Source organism: Embiotoca jacksoni, unplaced genomic scaffold (assembly GCF_022577435.1).
Source record: "Embiotoca jacksoni isolate LCO1_2020_lvr unplaced genomic scaffold, fEmbJac1.0.p SCAF_2, whole genome shotgun sequence".
In the NCBI taxonomy this organism is placed as follows: domain Eukaryota; kingdom Metazoa; phylum Chordata; class Actinopteri; family Embiotocidae; genus Embiotoca; species Embiotoca jacksoni.
Window position 1 is genome coordinate 22,992,677 of NW_027185340.1, and position 20,717 is coordinate 23,013,393.

Consider the following 20,717-nt stretch of genomic DNA (forward strand, 5'->3'; position numbering starts at 1 on the left):
GATCATCTTTTCTATGCTGGTGTACTGTGTCCACGAGTGTGTGTGTTTGTATGTGTGTGTTTGTATGTGTGTGTGTGTGTGTGTGTGTGTGTGTGTGTGTGTGTGTGTGTGTGTGTGTGTGTGTGTGTGTGTGTGTCTGGAACAGGGTAGCGATAAGATTGGTTGCCAGGGGAAACAGGAACGGGTGTTTCCAAAAATGGCTCTAGGCATCCCTCAAGTGTGGAAAACCTCTCTTGACTATCGGAAATGAATACATCAGATGTGTGTGTGTGTGTGTGTGTATGTGTGTGTGTGTGTGTGTGTGTGTGTGTGTGTGTGTGTGTGTGTGTGTGTGTGTGTGTGTGTCATAACAAGTGACACAAAGAGGTGTGTCTTTGATCAGCACCCACATGATGACCGTGCCATGACAGGTCTCAGCAGTTGTTGTTTTTGATAGAGAGGCAAACACCGAAGATGAAGTGATAATTAGGGACACCAGTCATGTGCGTGCGCACACACACACACACACACACACACACACACACACACACACACACACACACACACACACACACACACACACACACACACACAGAGCCGTTGGTGACTGATGCAAACACAACCTCTGTCCACTGGGACCTGCAGCACAGAACCACCACAGCTGCCCGCTCCCTGCAACACGCAAGCACGAGCCAGGCACTGTTTGTCTAAAACACCAAATCAGAGCACTGATGCAAGTGCACAATTCACAGCTAATGGGAATTTCCTTGAGATTCATTTCAGGGATTCAAAGCGGACGGTAATAAAGAGGAGCCGATCCAATAAGCACGAGTGAGTCAGCGAGAGAGGCGCTCGTTCCTGCAGAGTCTGTAACGAGTTTAAGGTCTGGGTTGGGCTGAGCTCTCCCTCACGTGGACTTCAAGGTGCTCCCTCTCTGCACTACAACAACCGCCTCATTGTATATTCACACCAGCTGCTGTAGTGAAAATACTGCTTCCAGAACTGTAAAGATGTGAACACCTATTAGATTGGACTGCTGCATACATTTTACACAAACATATACACACATACTCAAACACCCAGTCATAACAAATACACACTCAGACAGACAGACATGTCCACATGCGTCTTCAAGCTGTTTATCTCCGTCTTTGTGATGTTACTTCATTATTAACAACTATTTTTAGACGGCATTTGTTGCATTTTTTTATTCCTACGCAAAGCTGCGTATTTTTATAAAAACGTAAACCCATTTAGGAAAATAGATGCTGGAGAAGAATTTATAGTAATTACATAACATATCTTCACTGCAAAGGAGTCCAACTGAAATGATTCCTTTCTCTAACTGGTTCAACTGTTCAACTCCGGAGAATCCCTGATGTTGCTGTAGATCTCTGAGACGTTTCCACTCTATCAAAACACACTCGTGCACACGCAACATGCCGAGCAGACATCCGCAGAGCTCCGTTGCCTTCAAACTATCCGACCAAGTAGCACCAACCTGCACAGAGGACGCCGGCAACATCACTCATCCTCAGGGGACCAGCAGCCAGGAGACACAGACACAGAGAGACGGGCGGACGGACGGATGGACGGACTCTGCACAGTCAGACCAAAGACCTGCAACATCCCCTCTGCAGCAGTGCTCTCTCTCTCTCCCTCTCTCTCCCTCTCTCTTGTGATCACACATCCTGACGGATGAAGCCTTGTCTCCCCGCCGGTGTTCGTGACCGTGTCCTGGTTGGTGTGAATTACTGAGAAATGGCATGCACGTTCAGCACGTCACGTTACCTTCAGGTTTCTGTTTCACTGCTCCTTCGCAGTCATCTGTCCCGTCTTCAGCGCCTCTCTCCAACTCTTCTCCTCAGCAACCGTCTTTCCTTTCTCCCTCGTCTTATGAATCTTCCCGCTCGCTCTACCCCCCTCCTCCCTCGTTCTCTTTCCCCCGAGGTATGTGTGCGAATGCAGTCAGCGAGGAGTGACATCACTCCAGGATTTCCTCCGCTGCACTACCTTTCCTTCTGATCGCCATCTTAAGTTGCCCCTGCAGTCATTCCCCATCAATAAAAGATGTAACGTGCTCTATTTCTGTCGTGCCTTTCTTTCCCCTCTGTCTGCATCTCAGCTGGATTTTGTCCTTCCCTCCCTTTTTGTATCTTTGCCCTGAGTTCGTCCTCCTCCCTCCTTCCCTTCTCTCTCAACATCTCATCGGGATGCTGATGTTCATAAGTGCATGTCGAGCTCAGCTCCAAATCTTTCGCAAGACAGCACATAAATATCATGTCACACACACACACACGCACGCACGCACACACACACACACACACGCACACGCACGCACGCACACACACACACACGCACACACACACACACACGCGCGCGCGCACACACACACACACACACACACACACACACACACACACACACACACACACACACACACACACACTGTTCCAACAGTACACACATGCTGCACACACATGCAGCAAGGACACATAATCTTATTTATGAATATGGCAGACGTTAAGCCATGCCAGGCAGTCAGTGAAGCGTTTCAAGGCGCTGCTATAAATAGCCATGTGTTCTCCTGTGGGCACATTTCTCCCGCCTCCTCCTCCTCCGTTGCTTCTTCTTATAGCAACAGCCGGGGAGAGGAGAGACATTTATAGAAAGGACAGGGCACTACGAGCTCTTTCACTTTCTGTTTTTATCCTTGCTGCTTGTAATACTCCCGTTCGCTTCCCTCCACCTCCCACACACATGCAGCTGCTGCTTCTCTCCCTGAACGAGCATCTATTCACAGCAGCGTCACTCCTGTTCCCTCCATTTGTCATCAGCTGGTGACAAAAACACAAGGAGTTCTGATGGGAAATGAATTGAAATATTGTCTATATATAACCAGGACGGACATTTTCAGGGGTACACTATGTAAGGTGAATCATTTTACTTGAAGGGCAAATCCTGTGATCAGCTGTCCACTGATTGTTTGTTAAGAAACACAAGAGCCTGCTATAAATATACAAATCATGTGACTCAACCGGACGTTTAATAAAAATCCTTGCGGGTACTAGTTTACTCAAAAACTGCTCTTCATACTTTATACTTTTGCCAAGCCACATTTCAGAGGGAAATATCCTACTTTCTACACCACTACATTTATTTGACAGCTTTATTTCCGTTTCAGATAAAGATTTGACACCATGGATAATATAACAAGGTTTTAAAATACAACACAGTTACAGATTAAAGCAGTGGTTTCTAAACTGACATCTAACAAAGGGCAATGTGGGGTCCCCTTTCAGATTTCTAACGGCTCTACCAAACTCTGAATTGTCCCTTTTAAACCTCTCACATGGTTTCATTTCAATAAATGTTCAAATGATCCAACATCTCAACAAAGATCCAAGATGAGAAGGAAAGTCAAACAACGGAGATTTGTGGAACAGATCTCAGTAATCATCTGATGACCCCTGACATCTATCTGCTGTCCCTGGATACGAAACTGTGTTCACACCAGCTCCACCTGCAGCAGCAACAACAGCAACATGCTGCTGACACACTGACGTTTCAGTATTAACCATCTAAGGATGCCATATATAATAATACGTCAGTCAGAGGGACCAAACCAGAGTTTTACATGTTAAAACAATTTGCTACAGTGTGGACTCTTACTTGTACTTTCCATATTGCTGTACTGGTACTTCTATTTAAATAGAGGATCCCTGAGGCTGCTGCTACAAATAGGACACTCAGCAAGACACTGAATCAACTCGAGGAGGACTGTTCTCCAACTGACTTTGAACTCTGACCTTCACAAGGAGCAGTAAATATTTGAGCATCGCAAAAAAAGGAATCAAATTTTGATTCAAGGGAAAAATTCCTTTTTGGAGAGAACACTTGTTCACTAAGTTAATGGAGACAATCATCAATTTTTGAAATATGAAGCTCTGTTCAGAAGCTAGTTAGCTTAGCTTTACATTATGACTGCTGAAGTGATCAAGCTTGGAAATGTCCAAAGTGTACCTGAGGGCTGCATGTCAGTCAAGCTGTTTCTTAGCTGGGACCAGAGGCTTCCCGGAGCCTCTGCTGGTTGCCTATAGAGTGGTATTGAAATAGTTTACCATATAAATTCAAGCGCAAAGTTTAATCAGTGCTTCGTGTGATAAAACAAAAATCAAGATCTAATTTGTGCAAAAGATCCTATTTTGGACAGAGCAAGGCTCGCTCCCAGCTAAGCTAAGCTAGCAGGCTGCTAGCTGTTGCATGATATAAAAACGGGCAGGTATGAAACTAATATTGATCTTTTTAGCTAACTTTCTGCTGGAAAGTAAATATGTGTCAGTTCTTGTTAAAACCAACTGGCACTGCAATCACATTCATTATATCAGGCCAAGAAACAAGAAATAACGATACATTATGTTTTTTGTTTGTTCAAAAACTGCACCATGTTCATCATCCAAACCTAAAATCACTGAAGTAAGCAAATCATGCAAAGATGAAGAAAGCCAGGAATGCATGTGAAGGTATCATAACAGTACACAACACATAGGAGGGGATGCCGGCTGCAGGACTATCAGTACTGTCGTCCTAATCAGTGTGAAACATTCCACTGTCTCGCTGTTTCACACAAGCTCCTGCCTGTGATCTCCCCTGAAACCCACAGTGTGTGTGTGTGTGTGTGTGTGTGTGTGTGTGTGTGTGTGTGTGTGTGTGTGTGTGTGTGTGTGTGTGTTAAGACTGAGAGATGCACTCACTGTGAAGCTGTTGTTGACATTCTTTGTGCTGGACTCAGCGACGCTGGCATCCGATAGGTCCACCTCATCAAAAATAAGGGACTGCAGAGAGGAGGGGAGTCCCGAGAGGAGAGCCGAGAGATAAAGGGCACAAAAAAACAGGAGAAGAGAATGAGCCTTTGGACAACACGCAGGATTGAACTTATCTCACTGTTACTTGTATAGTACAGCATGAGGACAGCGGTGACTGGCTGTGAGACAAATGTGTTGTCATGGCCACAGCGAAGCAGACCTAAAATGAACCAGTGAAACTTCTCAGTATAAAATGGAAGCTACTGCAGAAGTCAAGACATACAGAACATAAAAGTGCAAACCTGCTGTCTGAGAATACAAGTTACATGTTCAGTATCAACAAACATGACACACTGTCTTTGGTGTTATAAAAAGCAACAACAAAAGAGTTCCAAACCACAGAAAGACTGAAAAAAGAGTAGCAGGTGTATCCTTTGATTGACTAAAATGTAAAGGGAGGCTTGAGAAATTACAGGGGAGAGTAAAGATTAGAAGAAAAAAAAAGTAACAGCAAACGTACATTCCTCTTGGCTATAAATAAATGAGCTATTTTTATGATGGGAATAAGGAAAAAAAAATCTGTCCTGATAAAAAGCATTCTGTCCTGTGAATAAAAAATAAGAGCTTTTCTTACCCATCTCCAACGTTAAAAAGAGGGTAAATCAAAATGTCAGATAATGCTTTTAATGTTATTTCATGTCCACTTCAATGGAAGCTGAGACAGTGCAGCATGTCTTACTGGTTGTTTTAACCAGTATGTCTTAAACAGTGACAATAAAGAAGTCTTTACAGCCAATTAAGATTGTGATATTTCTTGAAATGTGCAGAAGTGTGTCTGCTGGCCACTTTTTAGTTCAGAGTTTGACTCACGTCTTCTAAAACACGGACAAACAACTTCTCGCAGTTTGTCAAATTCCTCCACTCCTCTCAATCTGAAGTCATCTTCTTCATGTCCGATAATCAGATGATCCCCACACTTCCTTTTACTTGAATAAAATGTCACAAATGTCAGAGATGTGGGCGGCAGGCCAGACGTCTGGGACCAGGCAGAGGAGATATGCTCATCTGAAACCTCGCATCTGACATTACATTTGAAATTCAAAGTGTTATATCGCACACTTTGTTGTTTATACGAAAGATATATTTTTCTGACAAAATTCTCCTCCCTATTCTCTAAATCAAGAGCCAAATCTCTGGAATTTATTTTTGTTTATTTATCTATTCATGCTTAAAAGTCTCTGTTGGTGAAATATTATGGGTTCCATTTAATCATTCAAAATTCAAACATATCAGTGGGGGAAAAAAACGTGTTTTATTAGAGAAATGATCCCTATGCTATGTAGTATAGCAATAGTTGTTCTCAACCTGATGTCGAGTACAGTTTGTTCACAAGTCACTGTCCTCTGTCGTTTTAGTTCCTCGGCAGAGATCTGAGTTTAAATGTATTCCAGTGTGTGTGGGTGGGAAGGAGTTAATAAAGAAACATTCTGGCCAAGAACAATGAGTTCAACTCGTCTGGAGGTCTTACAGATAAACTCAGTTTGTTCCAGCAGACAGGAAATGCACTTCAGCGCAACACGGCTACACGATGATCGCGCTCTGCAGAGAGGCGCTCCCTCCTGCGCTTCCTTTGTTTTGTCTCCCTACCTAAATGAGAAGAGTGCGAACGGCAGTTAATATGCTTTATTGAATCTGTGTGTGCTGGAGGAGCTGCAGCCAGACAGACAGGAGAGTCTCCAAACAGGAACATGATATCCTAACACAACTGCGATACGTAAGGCACGCAGCTGAGCTCTTAAAGGGCCGCAGGCCAAAAAGCGATGCCGTCAAAGGAATGCCCTCTGACTGCGTGAGTGTGTGGGAGGAGTGAGCTGCTGCAGCTGTCAGAGGGAATGCCCAGTTAATGATGCTCCCCCCGGGCCTGGCTGGAGAGGGACACCAGTGTGTGTGTGTGTGTGTGTGTGTGTCTCAGAATTTCCACATATGCCTGCAAGTGCATGTGAATGTGTGTATGGAGTGGCAGCCAACACGGCCTGAGTACGAACGGTATGCCAACACAAATACTGCCCCCTTGTCAAAGCGCTCTTGGCTGCTCTACGCTTCATCATGTGGGTGTACTGTATGTGTATATATGTCTCTCATTCACCACCCGGACACACACACACACAACACACACACACACACACACACACACACACACACAGAGTATTTGTGAGCACACAGTGTCTTGAGGGAAGCTGTAATGAAAGCTGACAGTGAATGGTGGACAAAGGGAAGCGTCAGACCCTCCGTTACCCAGAGATCCAGAGCTTAGCTCAGCGGCAGCATCTCAGCAACCTCAACAAGCCTCCTTTCCTTCCTCCTCCAATCCTTCTTTTTATAGCAGGCCATGTGCTTACTTCATGTTTCATCTGCCTATTTAAACTCTTACAGAATCCATAAAATCCTCCTATGACCTGGTTAACGTCACTCTGTCTTCAAACGAGTCAGCATGGATGGATTATGAGATGCTTTTTATCAAGATACTTTTCAAGTAGACAAACCAAAAAGAAATGCCCTAAAATACATGACAGCATGTTGTCTCTCTTTGGAGTAATTTGAAGTTGTTTGTGTATCTTTGTTTTGTTCTTTTCCGGGATCACTTTGTGTCTCTTTCAGGTTATGTTTCTTGGTGGTCATGTTGTTTCTGAGCTCCCTTCAAGCAGAGGCTCTGGTGCCCAGTTGGGACTGTTTACTGACCCATCCGTGTCAGGAAGGAGAGGAGAGGTGCTCCTACGACAACCTGCAGTGCTGAGATGTGGCCTCTCTGATGGATCAATGAGGAGGTCAGGCTTCTTTAGCACAGGGCAGCACAGACAGCCAGGACACCTCGGAGACACCAGAGTGGATGAACATGTAGGGGACAATGGGCACTTATCTATAGTGACAAACATCACCGTCTGGCCGTGACAGAAAGAACTCGCTGACTTGTAATGTTTCAGTCATAAGTGACAAATCCTTACCTCTTCATACCAAACAAGAACACTAAGTATTTAAGTCACTATCATTATTTTTTGGTATTCTTTCAGCACGGCCATCAAGAGACTTTAAGTTACTGTGATGGACAAGCAGCACAACGTGTAAAGCAATGAAAGCCACAGTCCTCATTAAGGATGAGTTGTCTTAAGCTACATTGACATCAGTGTGGCCTTACAGTCTCTACGCGTGTTTGCAGCCCAGCCTGCGGTTGTATCCACATTATATGCAGTGCATTCATGTCATATAGTAGTAAATAGATAAGCTCCTCCACTGAGTCATCAGACAGTGAAGGGAGCATCGGATTCTGTCATCTGCACTGTCTATCATGGTAATTTGCATCTCGTGTCAAATTAAAAGTGAACCGAACAGATGTGAAGACACTAGAAGATATTAAACCTGTCTTGAGGATCTATAAGACATGAATGCAGTACTGTTCTGTATTGGTGAGCAGGTAAGCTGTCCTGGTGGTCTGGCGCCTGGCTGTGCTGTGCTGACCCGAATTCTCACTAGGCCCTCCTCAGATCCGCTGGCACCCAGAGGTGGGGGGGAGCGTCGCGCGCCCGTCCAGCACACGGACAGAACTCGCCAGCACACGCGACTCCTGGACACTCTGCGCAGCGCCCGCTCCTGCCAGCGTGCCAAGGCACTGCCGGACTAGTGCAGGTGCAGACACACACATGCACACAGTCACACACACACACAAGTTCCAGAGCAGGAAGGTCAGGTTAGAAGCAAAGGGGAAAGAGATGTCAGCAAGAGTAAAAGGTTCAACAAAGATGTCCTTAAAATAAAACAAAAGCAAACAGGACGAAAAAAAAACAAAAGATGCTTGTTCAAATTAAGTAATTAAGGAAGGAAAATAAAGCATCAAACTAAATTTGATTGGTCACAGATACGAGTGAGGACTGTATTTTAGGGAACAGAGTTGGGTTCCTATATTCACACCACTATCATGTCTGTACGATGAACAACAGCTTTTTTTACTCAGCTTAGCATGAAGACTGGAAACTGGGAGGAAACTGCTATCCTGGCTTCGTCCAATGGTAAAAAAAATACACCTCCTGAAATTAATTCCTAATGGATACACTATGGGTCTGATTCACTAAAGGTTTACGTGTGTAAAATCACGTGCAAACTTCTCACCACCCGCAAAAAAATGTCCCAGCAGATCTACTAACGACGTGCAGTGAGGATTTCCTCTTTCAAATGTGCAATTTAACACACGTTGTCCATTTTGCATGTTTGCCTGCATGAATATGTAATATAGGCCGTTTCTACTTGAAGGTGCAAAATACTGAGAGGGAAACATGCAAATACATACAGTTAGCACCCGCAATGATATTTACTAAACCTGAAAGTAGAAATAGGAGAAGTGATTGTTGTTTATTTTAGTACGACTGAAAGTAACGTATTAATCAGATGTGAACATCTGGAGAGTCGGCTGCTCTTATTGTGGTGAGAAGGAGACGCAGGAAACCAAAGAATAGATAAGAACGTGGTTTTACACCCGTGGAGGCAGAAATGAATCAGACATATTGTTTGTCCAGAGATGACATTTCTGAGTTATTGAAGGAACCGAAGGATGATTGACAGCCAACAACGAGGAGGAGCCACAAAATACCAGCAATTAAAAAACTTCTTCCGACTCAGCATTTTCCTGCCTCTGTTTATCGCTGCTTGGACGTCCACCCAGTCCCGTTATTCAGGTGTGCTGTCACAGGTCCTGAATGTGTCCCGCAGAATTCACAGGTAGCTTCATAAGGTTCCCACTGAATGAAAAGTTACCTGCTCATCACAGAAAGATCTGGACCTGCTGATCGCTGTTTGTTAGAGGATCTCATCCGATTTGCAGACGTTTTATTATTAAACCTTTTTTTCGTCTTTTTGTTTTCTCCACAGTATTGACTTTCTCGCTGATAATCTCCTATATAGCATTTTGTTCTTGTTATATTTCTATTTCTTAATTTCAATGGGATCAGATTTCCTTTTCCTTTTGCGGTTGCTCTGTTTTCCATTGCTGGAATCACTTTAACACACGCAAACACCTCATTTAAATACAGCGATCTGCACCTGATTTCAATGACGCAATTACTCTTAATAAATCACCCGCAAAATGGGTGCAAAAAAAAAAGTGCTGAATCTTAGAAAGAACATGCAATTTATTAACTTTTTTTTGAGATCTTAGTAAATCAGGCCCTATATTTTACCAGACAGGGATCAGTTGCTAGGCAACCAGCAAAGGTAACAGGAAGTCATTGGTCCCAGTCAAGAGTCTGGCACTTGAATCCCACGTTAAAGAACAAAATGAGCTTTTTACACTTCAAACCAATGAGATGTGAGCTGGATTTTCTTACCTTTATAGATGGAGCCATGCTCCCTGTTTCCTCCTGTTTCCAGCCTTTATGCTAAACTAATCCACCCAGGTGCAAGGTTGGGCAACATAGCAGACAGCAGAGTGGTATCTCTCAGCTCATCTTCCGTACAAGGGTGAGTAAGTTATGCTCTTGGACCTCTAAACATGTTGTCTTCAAACATTAAAGAAGTCATTTGTGGGATTACAGGATACAAATTGAGGATTAACACTAATAGCAGTTGAGCTTTTCCATCTTAAATTAAATCAACGTATAGAAAGACGACCTGCGGCTATTAGTGTGCCGAACAGGGAGACACTCAGCAAACCTACCTTGGCGTCTTTGGCGTAGTAGAGAGTTCGACCTCTCAGTTTGAAGTAGCGTTTTTTCCACCTCTGGAACGAGCTCGTCTGCTTCAACAACAGTCCCTCCTTTATACTCGTCTGCAGGCAGAAAAGACACAGCAGAGATAAATATCAGGTTTATGGGAGCTTATATCAGAGACGGCACACGAAGCTTCACCCTCTCACGCTGCAGCTCACTCTCACATGCAGAACACCCTCTCGTATTTATCTACAGGAAACGGTCAAGATAAAAAGTGACCACTGTTTATGTGTGTGTGTGTGTGTGTGTGTGTGTGTGAGAGCAGCAATTTTATGCATGGGAGATGAGGAATAGGTCCAAAAGTGGAGAAGAAAGGAAACCCATTACACAAAGCACCCGTCATTTCTCTAAAGAGCTGTAAACACACATCAGTCACTCCACCACTCGGCCGAAAAAAGAGGAGGGCGGATGTTGTCGGAGAGAGAGAGCAAGAAAAAATAAAGAGGGACGGCTCGTATTGACCGCTCCTGCTGACATCTGTTGAACTCTCAAACAAACACCAATATGTCTTCTAGCGTGCAAGTTTGACAATCTTACAGGACATTTGCATCATAATATTCCCATTTACTGATGAATGGTCCACAAATCAGGAGAATTTTAGAGTGAGTTGGGAAGCAAAGGCTTGTTTTGAGGTAAATTGATTTGTCGAAGAGGGATATCTATATTTTTCAAGATGTAGCTTACAAGAAACGAGTCTCCCTCTGGAGAGATAAAGTGTTATAATGTAGTTTAAGCATCTTTAACTTGAATCGGTTGCTTATATGAACCTGCACAGGCTTAGTTTTAAGGTGAGCTGTTTTTATAGGCGCTAGATTTATCTTCAAGGCAGTTTTCTTTTGCTTGAATGTAGCAAATTTCTCTAGTTAAAAGAATATTTTATGTTTATTCTCCATATTCAAGACTGTCCTCCTCAGCGTTTTAAAGTTAAGTGACTTCTGGTGATATAAATAACAACAATCTGGTATTCAGACGATGTCTTTTCTTTGTTAGAAGATGGTTGTTGAGTGGAGGCTTTGATACGACGGCGGACTGCTCGCTTCCTGTTTCCACCCATGAGGTGGGATGGGTTTTCAAAACAGTGTTTACCGTTCCCATGGTGACAAAGACTGCATAACTTTAAGGAGGAAGTAACTTTAAAGCTCAAGTTCAATCTTTCTTCAACCCTTATTTTGCCTAATTCCTCTCTTTATCTCCACTCATTATCATTCAAAGCAAAACAACTTTATTTTAGTGACTTTAAAGAGATAATCTAGTTTCATGCATCTTAACTAGTTTTAACGTTAGATGTTTTGTTTTGTTTTTTAGAGTGGCTATGGATATTTATAATAGTGTCAAAAGAACTAAATTCACTGCTTTCATAATCATTTGGGTTATAGCGTTAAGCTTGATCATTTTAGAAGAGATTCACATCATATTCTCACGTAGTTATATTTGATGGTGTATATAAGGCAGTATGAGGAGGAGGGAAAAGGAAAACGCAGAATACCACAGGGTGAGAAACAAGAGGGATCACAGGGAACAGATAGGACATGAAAATAGAGTTCTTCCGGTCTTTTATGGAGCCAGTGTGTGTGTGTGTGTGTGTGTGTGTGTGTGTGTGTGTGTCTGTCACGTCATATCGATCTCCATGTGCCACACAATACACACACTCATTATCATTATGACCCCCATCATCTTGCACACAGAGGAGACAGACACACACTGGACATACAGTGCAAATATAGTAAGACATGGAAGAGTGGACATGCAGAAGATAGAACACACACACACACACACACACACACACACACACACACACACACACACACACATACACATACATACACACACACACACACACACACACACACACACACACACACACACACACACACACACACACACACACACACACACACACACACACACATGCAATGGCTATTTATAGCAAAGGAAGGCTGCTCTTCGGGAGAATTACAAACAGACACAGAGGCCTGTAGCTGACATCCTGCCCACCAGCTGTGTCAACTTAAACACAGAAAACACTGCTGCAGAATGGGGCTCACTGTGGAGAAACATGATACACACACACACACACACACACACACACACACACACACACACACACTGGATGAAGCAAACACATTCGTGATGGGAGATAATATATATTATTAGACATGGTAAAAAGTAAATGAATGTGTTGTCAGTGAAACTCTTAAAATGCGGTTTGTGACTTTGCTGTTAAAGGGTTGGTTCGCCCAAATGACAGAAAGAACACTGCGATGGGTGTGTTGGCACGTCTGTAATGTGGTGTTAGTTTTAAGTGTCTTCCTACCGTTGTTACAATTGTTATAGTATGTTTCCTTTGTTGTTGTCTATTTGCTAAACACAGTGTCAATCGTAGCCACTTCGTTCAGACGTAGTTCTCATTGGCTATATCAGGCAATGCAGGTTTCTGATTGGAGGAGGAGGTTAGGATAGTAAAAAGTGCGTGAACAATAAGTCGACCTTTTAAGAGAGTTTCTGTGAAGAGACGGGAGTTGTCCAAGCACCGGTGTGGCAGGAGTTAACCTCGTTTGGCAGCGTATTGGCTAGTTTTTGAGTTACCTGGAAAACCCTGTCGATTTTAGATTTGGATTCTCCTTGACGAAGGAGATGGCGAGCCACCTTTAACCCTGAGGAGTTGGACCACGATCAGCTGTTGTCCCACGGAGGAGACCGTCCGGTCCTCCATCCCTCCATCCCTTCATTCCTTCATCCCCTTCATCCGAGTACACCAGTGTGGTAGGACAGTCAAAGCCCGACATCTCAGACTATTTTTGTGTTGAACCAAAGAGCTCTTTTGAACTGAACTGACTTGACTGGACATATCTGACTAAAAAACTGTTACGACCTCAACACGGCATCATCTTAAACATTTGGATCCAAAGAACTCTAAACTGTTTGCACTAAAGAGACAATTTTCTTTCATCACCTGTGATATTGATAACAAGTTCATGAGTGTTGTGTTTTCGAGCTGCTAAGCAGTTATTGTTACTTTGAATGCACTAAGTATTGCATATGTTGATCCTAAAATGTGAGTGTAAAATAGTTTCATGTTTTATTGTTTGTTAAAGTTATTACAAATTTCAGTTGAATGTAACCCTACGGCTCCATAGCATATTGAGTCTTGTGTGTGGGTTACAGAATTAATTGAGAAAAAAATATCACAATAATTTATTGTGAAAATAATTCTTAGTTTACAACTTTATTAGATTATTTCTGATGCAAAAATGAGTTTGAGTGCAAATACAGCAGTTCACAGTGACACCTCTTGATTATGCACATTGTTTCTGGAATGGGAGATTCTCACTAGGCTTTAAGCAACAATAGAGTTAAAGTTAGATTGACTATAACGGAGGAAAATATTAAAGCCTATCAATCTAGAGTATCTGGAGGGTTAAATACCTTCAGGGGGAAGTGATGTAGGTGAAGCAATCCTCAAGAGGAGAAGTCCAGCAATGGTTTCCAGCACTTTCATTAAGTCTGGGATTTACAAGACAGATATTTCACAGAAGAAAAGTCCAACTCAAAGCAGGGGAGGTTGCGATATCATGATTTTCTGTCTGTCTTCAAAAACACTGGTTCCTACACTCCCATATTGCAGCTTGGTAGCATTAACGCCCACTTGCACCAAGAATGTGTAGCGAAGCCCAAACCGAGATTGAACAATCACCAGCAGTAATCGACTCCGAAGGAAAATTAAAAAACTATTTCTCAACCTTGAACCAGCCCATTCAGAACCACTGTTTGAAAACACAAAGCCTCACGATGTCAGCCAGGATTCTACCAAATGGAAACTGCTATACTCCCATTCAAGATGTCAATAGCACAGCAGCAATAGCAGCAAAAATAGTTACTCACTTTAATGGTACTTTCTTACTCATTCTGTCATTTATATGGGCTCAATCCCAGCAGTGTTTTCACTGGAAGAGTCCAACAAACAAACTGTCAACTTAAACACAGAAAACACTGCTGCAGAATGAGGCTCACGGTGGAGAAACATGACACACACACACACACACACACACACACACACACACACACACACACACACACACACACACACACACACACACACACACACACACACACACACACATTTCAGCAAAAAGTGGTGGATTTTAAGGGCTTCAGTGATGTCACTTCAGTAATTTCAGTAGACTTGTTGCAGAACCAGAGAAAATGTAAAATAACTTTTTTTCAGAGTCTGACTGGCAAATTGACTTTTAGTTAGAAGAAGCGGACTGCTCCTTTAAAAGACAACATCGATTAAAAAAAATGTGAGGACTGATTTAAGGTTATTAAAACGGAAGAAAACTATGATTCCAAATATTCCCAGTCTGAATTTACATTTTCATTTATGTTTGTTTTGATGGTGGCGGAGGGGAAAAAAACCCAACAGGAAGAAGACACTGTGAATTCTCTGAAACAGCTGTCTACCTACGTTACTTCCCTTCTTCCCTTTACGTAGGTTGTGGCAGGAGGACTAAATTCCTGCAGCGGATTAAGGTGAAATACCTCAAAGCAGACTACCATATAAGGCCTTAGCAGCTCGCCCGCGACCACAATCAAAGTGGAACTATAACGCAGGCGAGGCGGGTGAAGTCATCCCCTCATTTAGACCTGTTGGGCCACACTGTAGGTTACCAAGGGCATCTCCTCAGCAGTTTCTCAGTCAAACAGAACCGGTATTCAAGAAGAAACACAAGGCAGACGGCTGGTAATGGTTCTCCGTGGCTGGACAGCTCTTGACTTACAATCTCATGAGCGAATATGCACATTGTTGACTCCACACTCAGCTGCTGGGATGGTTGATCCAACCAGGAGAGGCAGAACAGAGAGATGACTGAGAACCACAATGAACACCCCATGACTGAATGAGACAAACACACACACACACACACACACACACACACACACACACACACACACACACACACACACACACACAGAGAGAGAGATGAGATGGGGAGTTGAATCATTACACTTCAGAGCTGAGCTGCACTAGTATTGATATGAGCCAAGTACACTCAATATTCTATTTATATCTTGACCAAACTGAGATAAGTTCCCCACAGCTTTGTTCGGACTATCTGCTGGTTTCTGTCTGCAAAGATAAAACTTTGAGACTCTGAGCCTACAAAGTATCAAAAAGTGGAACTTTCTAGCTTTTCTCTGCCAGCAGCGCAGCAGAAGTGACTTTGCTCTAGTTGGACGTTCTATTTTTCTATTTTGTTCCTCCTTGGCCTCCACAGTTCCTTTCCTTGTCTTCATCTCCTTCCTGTTGCCAAGTAGGCCAGAAGTGATCTATAAATAGTCGCGCTGCTTGCCACTGTGCGGCTGCTCCTCTCTTCTGCTAAATTGTGAGACGGAGAGCGATTCCTGTGCCAGAGAGAAATGAGTAACTTGAGCATCATGTACCTTACACCCACACTCTGCCTGGCCACCGACAGGGTGACACACACACTCCCAACAGAGCACACACACACACACACACACACACACACATGCTTATACAATGGACAAAGGCACAGGCAGTTGAAATGGATCCAGCAGCTGTAGTTGGTGGATAAGAGCAGAGCAGGAGTTCCCTGGAAGGCTAAATGAAGAGACCAGAGCAGACGTACGTCCTGTCTCTGACAATACCCAGACGAACAGTCGGTCACACAGCAACTACCTTCATGTACGACCCGGCCATTTATGAACTGAGGCTCCGGCTAACGAGAGTCAACAGTCCTTTGTAGGAGTGGCAGAGCCTCTCTCTCTTACCTTGAAGCCCCAGAGCTCTGTGTCCTAAACCAATTAGCAGTCCCTTCTGGGCCTCACTGAGGTATCTAATTAATCTGAGAGAAATGCTCCACTTTCCACCTCATTCTCCAGTTAGCTCATAGGAGCCATATTTTACACGTCTCTGGTGTTTTATTTGCAGGCTTGATATCCATGAGAAGATATGTCAAAGGGTTTTCAGTGCCAAATACATATATACATATATTTACACCTCCTACAGTTCTCTCTGGAGCTCTACCAATAACAGGCTGTTCGGTGTCTGTGTCTTAGAGGCGCATTGATAGCAAGGACTCTCTCTTCTGATTGCCTTATTCCATTCTGATACGACCAGGTCGCAGGTTTTCTTCAGTCTTGCTTTCTATCTCCGCTCTGTTATTTCTTCCCCATAAACAGGGGGCCGCACTGAGGGCGGAGTCATGGCATGACTGTATGTGACATCACAAACTTACCAAAGTCCAAATCGCTGCATACGAGCTGTGCCTTTCTGTGTGGAATGAACATTTTGAGACTTTTACAGCATTTATATATGACCTACACCTGCTTTATAATCAAACATGGAATGGAAATTTGAATTTATACAATATTGGAACTTTAATGCAACAAGCAAAGGTAAAAGATTCCTTAAATTACAAACATTAAAGAGGAGCAGGGACGCTGATTGTGATTGTAGGTTGTGATTTGCTGTGACACACTTCACATATCACCATTCTTGGGATCAAATGAGGTCATTTTGTGAAACTAGAATATGGATGGGGCTGCAGAAAGTGATTGTATTATTGATTAATGTCTTGATTTATTGTTTAGACTAAAACATCAGCATTTATAAAAAAAAAAAAAAAAAAAACTGTCCATTTTCTGTTTTCTGCTATTTTGTTCAACTAATAGCTTGAAGCAAAAATATATTCAGTTTATATTGAATTTAAACAAAATAACTTTGCACAATTACTTAAAACAGCTGAATAATTGAAGCATGAATATTATTACTATTAATAATGTACATTACTATAGGCTTATAGATTAATATCTATAAGGCTTTTAATGCAGCATCTTTTGGATTGACTGTTTCTAACCCTGTAACATGAAAAGTGAAACAGACATGTATTAATATTCTGTATGACAATGACTGTTACTGGATGTTTACAACTACTCTGTTTAATACAGAGTGGATTACTGGTCTCGTCATCGCTGTGTGGCTGCCAGTTAACCAGCGGAGACTCGAAGAAGTCATTGTTCACTGAAAGGATCTGTGAAACCACGGTCTCTCAATTCAACCCTTCAGTGTTTGCACAAATTAACCAGACAAGGTGGAAATTAATGAGCTTCGATGTTTCTAGTTGGTTAATTTGACTGATTTCAGACCTGTTTTACTGTTTGAGCTCATGATTGTAACCATATTATATAGGTGTTGATCTTCTTGTCCACTCTCAGAAATAATGCTAATTTCCCAACATGTCAACATTTTCTTGTACAGGAGGCTCAGAGAGTTACTGCGGTACAGGGACATGAGCTTCGTGAGCTCTGTCTCCCAAATATAAGGCCTGCACTGCTGCTGACGCTCGTGCTTCCTCTCTGGTATAGATCTCATCTTTTTTATTTTTATCCTGTCAGTACTGCAGAATCAGGGTTTTGCAGGAACCGCGGACAACAAATACACATACATACTCTTGAACCAACTACAAGTACACATTTGCAGACATTCTTGACAAAGAACCCAGTAAAGAAAAGAGAAATATCTCAGTTTGCCAGAAGAAAAGTGACCCTGTTAAGCAATTTGGACTCATGGCTGATAAGACTAAACTACTGCGGTTGTAATGGTCCTGTCCATGAGGAAGACTGCTTACTTCTCTGTCCTCAGTCTTAGTGGATGCTGGCTGGCTGCTGAGAGAAACCCACTGTCTTTGCAATCATTCCATGCCGTTAGACTCTATACATCCATTACCAAATTATTTGTCATTGCTGAGTAAGGCTGGAGTGCTCGAACAATCTGGTCTTTAGGAGAGCAGCGCGAACTCACCCAGTTTCTCTGTTCAATTGTCGCTCAGTTCCTGACAACCTCCACCACTGTCCTCTAGCTGTCTCGGCTCACAGTCCCCTCGTTTGGGTGTAATTGTACTTGTGTACCCTTCCTCCTCCAACTCCCACCACATGCTAAAATTTCACCAGAGTGATGGGAAAATTACAATCCAGCAGCGTGGAGGGGGTAATTCCCCTGTCTGTAATCTCCTTTGTGCAAGTGGGCCTCATACTGTACGGGTAGTTGTGTCAAGTGATTACGGGCGATGTTGAGTGATGTTGTGGAGGCCGGCAGTTTACCCACAATTACCTCCGTAGATTCAGCGCCAGCTTTGACCAGAAAAGGCTTCGACTTGACACTGCTTCAGAGCTTCAGAGCTTCAGAGGTACATCGTAATGTGCAGTTACTATTTCTGCACGTGGGAGTGTGAGAGATGCAGGCCGATGGAGGGACAGGTGAGACCGGAGATTCTTTTGTCTTAAGCATTATGTCCCTCACAGTTTATCACCATGTTGACTTGGCCTCTGTTGCAAAAGGAGATGATGCATCTCGAGGTAAAATAAACCTCCAATAAATAAAATAAATCAACCAAATGGGAGCATGTATCCATAAAGTCAGTCCTACATCCCATAAATGGAAATGACAGTGTTTCACCTCTTCCCTCAACACCCCTCCTCCTCTTCCTCCTCCTCCTCCTCCTCCTCCTCCTCCTCCTCCTCCTCCTCCTCCTCCTCCTCCTCCCCCTAACTCAGCATCTATCTGCTCTGGATTATTTGATGTCAGGCTTGCAGAACGTTCCCAATTCCTTGTACAGCAACAACAGCAGCAGCACACCCTGGTATGCCATTAGTTCTGCTTTCAATCACACAGCTACAGTATTAGTCAGAAGTTTATAAGCTCTCTTCAGCTGCGACAGCACATCCTGAAAAGACAGAGAGGGGGCTGAGAGTGGAGATGACAGGAGAGAGGAGGCTGTGATTCATCCTTACATATATAGTAGGGTCAAATACTGTATGCTGTCCACTTCTTACAGATGGTTTTGTGTGTTTAGTGTAATGAACAACAATATAATACTGCACTCGCTACATGAGCAAGAAACAGAGAGAAGTGTTCATATGACAGAGTATCAGATTCCCTCTGCATACAGTTCAGTGCACGTCTGGAGGAGAGCAGAGATCTCTGAATATTAGACATAAATGATGCCTAATATCTCCAACCATTCAATGACAAGTCTTCACCGCTGCATATATATATATATTGATTTGTCTCTGTACAGGTTTATAACAAAAGCTGACATCAGGTGGATTAATTGAAAAGTTAGCTATCGTAATGAGTTCAGCTGCCTCGTGCACTGCACCTGAAAGGACAGCGCTTCACCTGTCAGGAGTCTAGAGTTTAGTCTTACATTTACTTTTCTGCCTGTAAGATATATTTTAAGATGTAAGGAGATGTTGTAAAATAATAGTAATATTAATAATGCAAGAAGTCTAATTCTGCCCAATTGTATGATAAATCTCCATACAGGAGTTTACCAGAAAACAAACCCACCATTAGTCATTTTTATTGAGGCTTTTGAAAGCTTTCATGTTCCATGAAATGACTTGTTCATAAATACTTACATGCTTCTCTAGAAATGTTCCTGAAATTCTAAATTAAATGGAGATGCAGAGACATATCTGAGAGGAGAGCAGATGAGACTCACTGTGTGGCATCTGGGCCCCTTCAACCAAACCAGCTGTCATACAGGCAGCATTGCCATGGAGTCGACCAATAAGGGATCAAAGATGTGGTTGTCTGGGGCAACTGAAGAACCACAGAGATAGTGGACGGAGAGGGATGGACAGAGACAATGTGACGGCCGAGCGTACACATGCATGGGCGCGCGCGCACACACACACACACACACACACACACACACACATTCATACATGTGAACACAGTCCAGAGCTGAGCAAACAACCCAGTGGAACAACACTCAGTGACTCAGTGCCTGCATGATCCATTAGTAACTCTCAGCACACACACACACACACACAGAAAAGAAACCCACTGACCCACACAACAACAAGTCTGAGACCTCTGTTGGTGCAATGTGAACATGCTAAAAACACGGATGCAATCATAGTAGCAGTGTTTCTATTCTATTGTGACAGCAGTAACTAACAGTAAAGTGACTTACAGCTTGCTCTACGTAGTTTGGCAGAACAGATCAGGTTCCCTGCCAGCCAACGCAATCAGCATCCCTTCAGTTAATGTACATCACTGCAGTCAAGAAGTGTTTCACCGAGACACACATCAACCTGACTTTTAAAGCTCCTGCCGTAACTTCAGAGGCAACAGGTGAAGGAAGAAGTGCCT

At 43.1% G+C, this 20,717-nt stretch overlaps 1 protein-coding gene across 11 annotated transcripts in view; it reads right to left on the reverse strand.

The window, feature by feature from the left end:
• The window catches only part of dgkh (diacylglycerol kinase, eta), a 64,479-nt gene that overhangs the window by 40,664 nt on the left and 3,098 nt on the right, over positions 1-20,717 (reverse strand). For 7 of the 11 annotated variants that reach the window (XM_069155097.1, XM_069155094.1, XM_069155098.1 and 4 more), the window contains exons 3-5: positions 10,486-10,596; positions 8,298-8,456; positions 4,734-4,814 (exon numbers count right to left, since the gene is read on the reverse strand). In XM_069155097.1, the coding sequence (XP_069011198.1) occupies positions 4,734-4,814; positions 8,298-8,456; positions 10,486-10,596 (351 nt within the window). Of the gene's footprint in view, positions 1-1,480; positions 1,628-1,770; positions 2,128-4,733; positions 4,815-8,297; positions 8,457-10,485; positions 10,597-20,717 lie in introns of those variants that run through there. The other 4 variants (XM_069155096.1, XM_069155104.1, XM_069155103.1 and 1 more) reach the window with 3 other exon arrangements.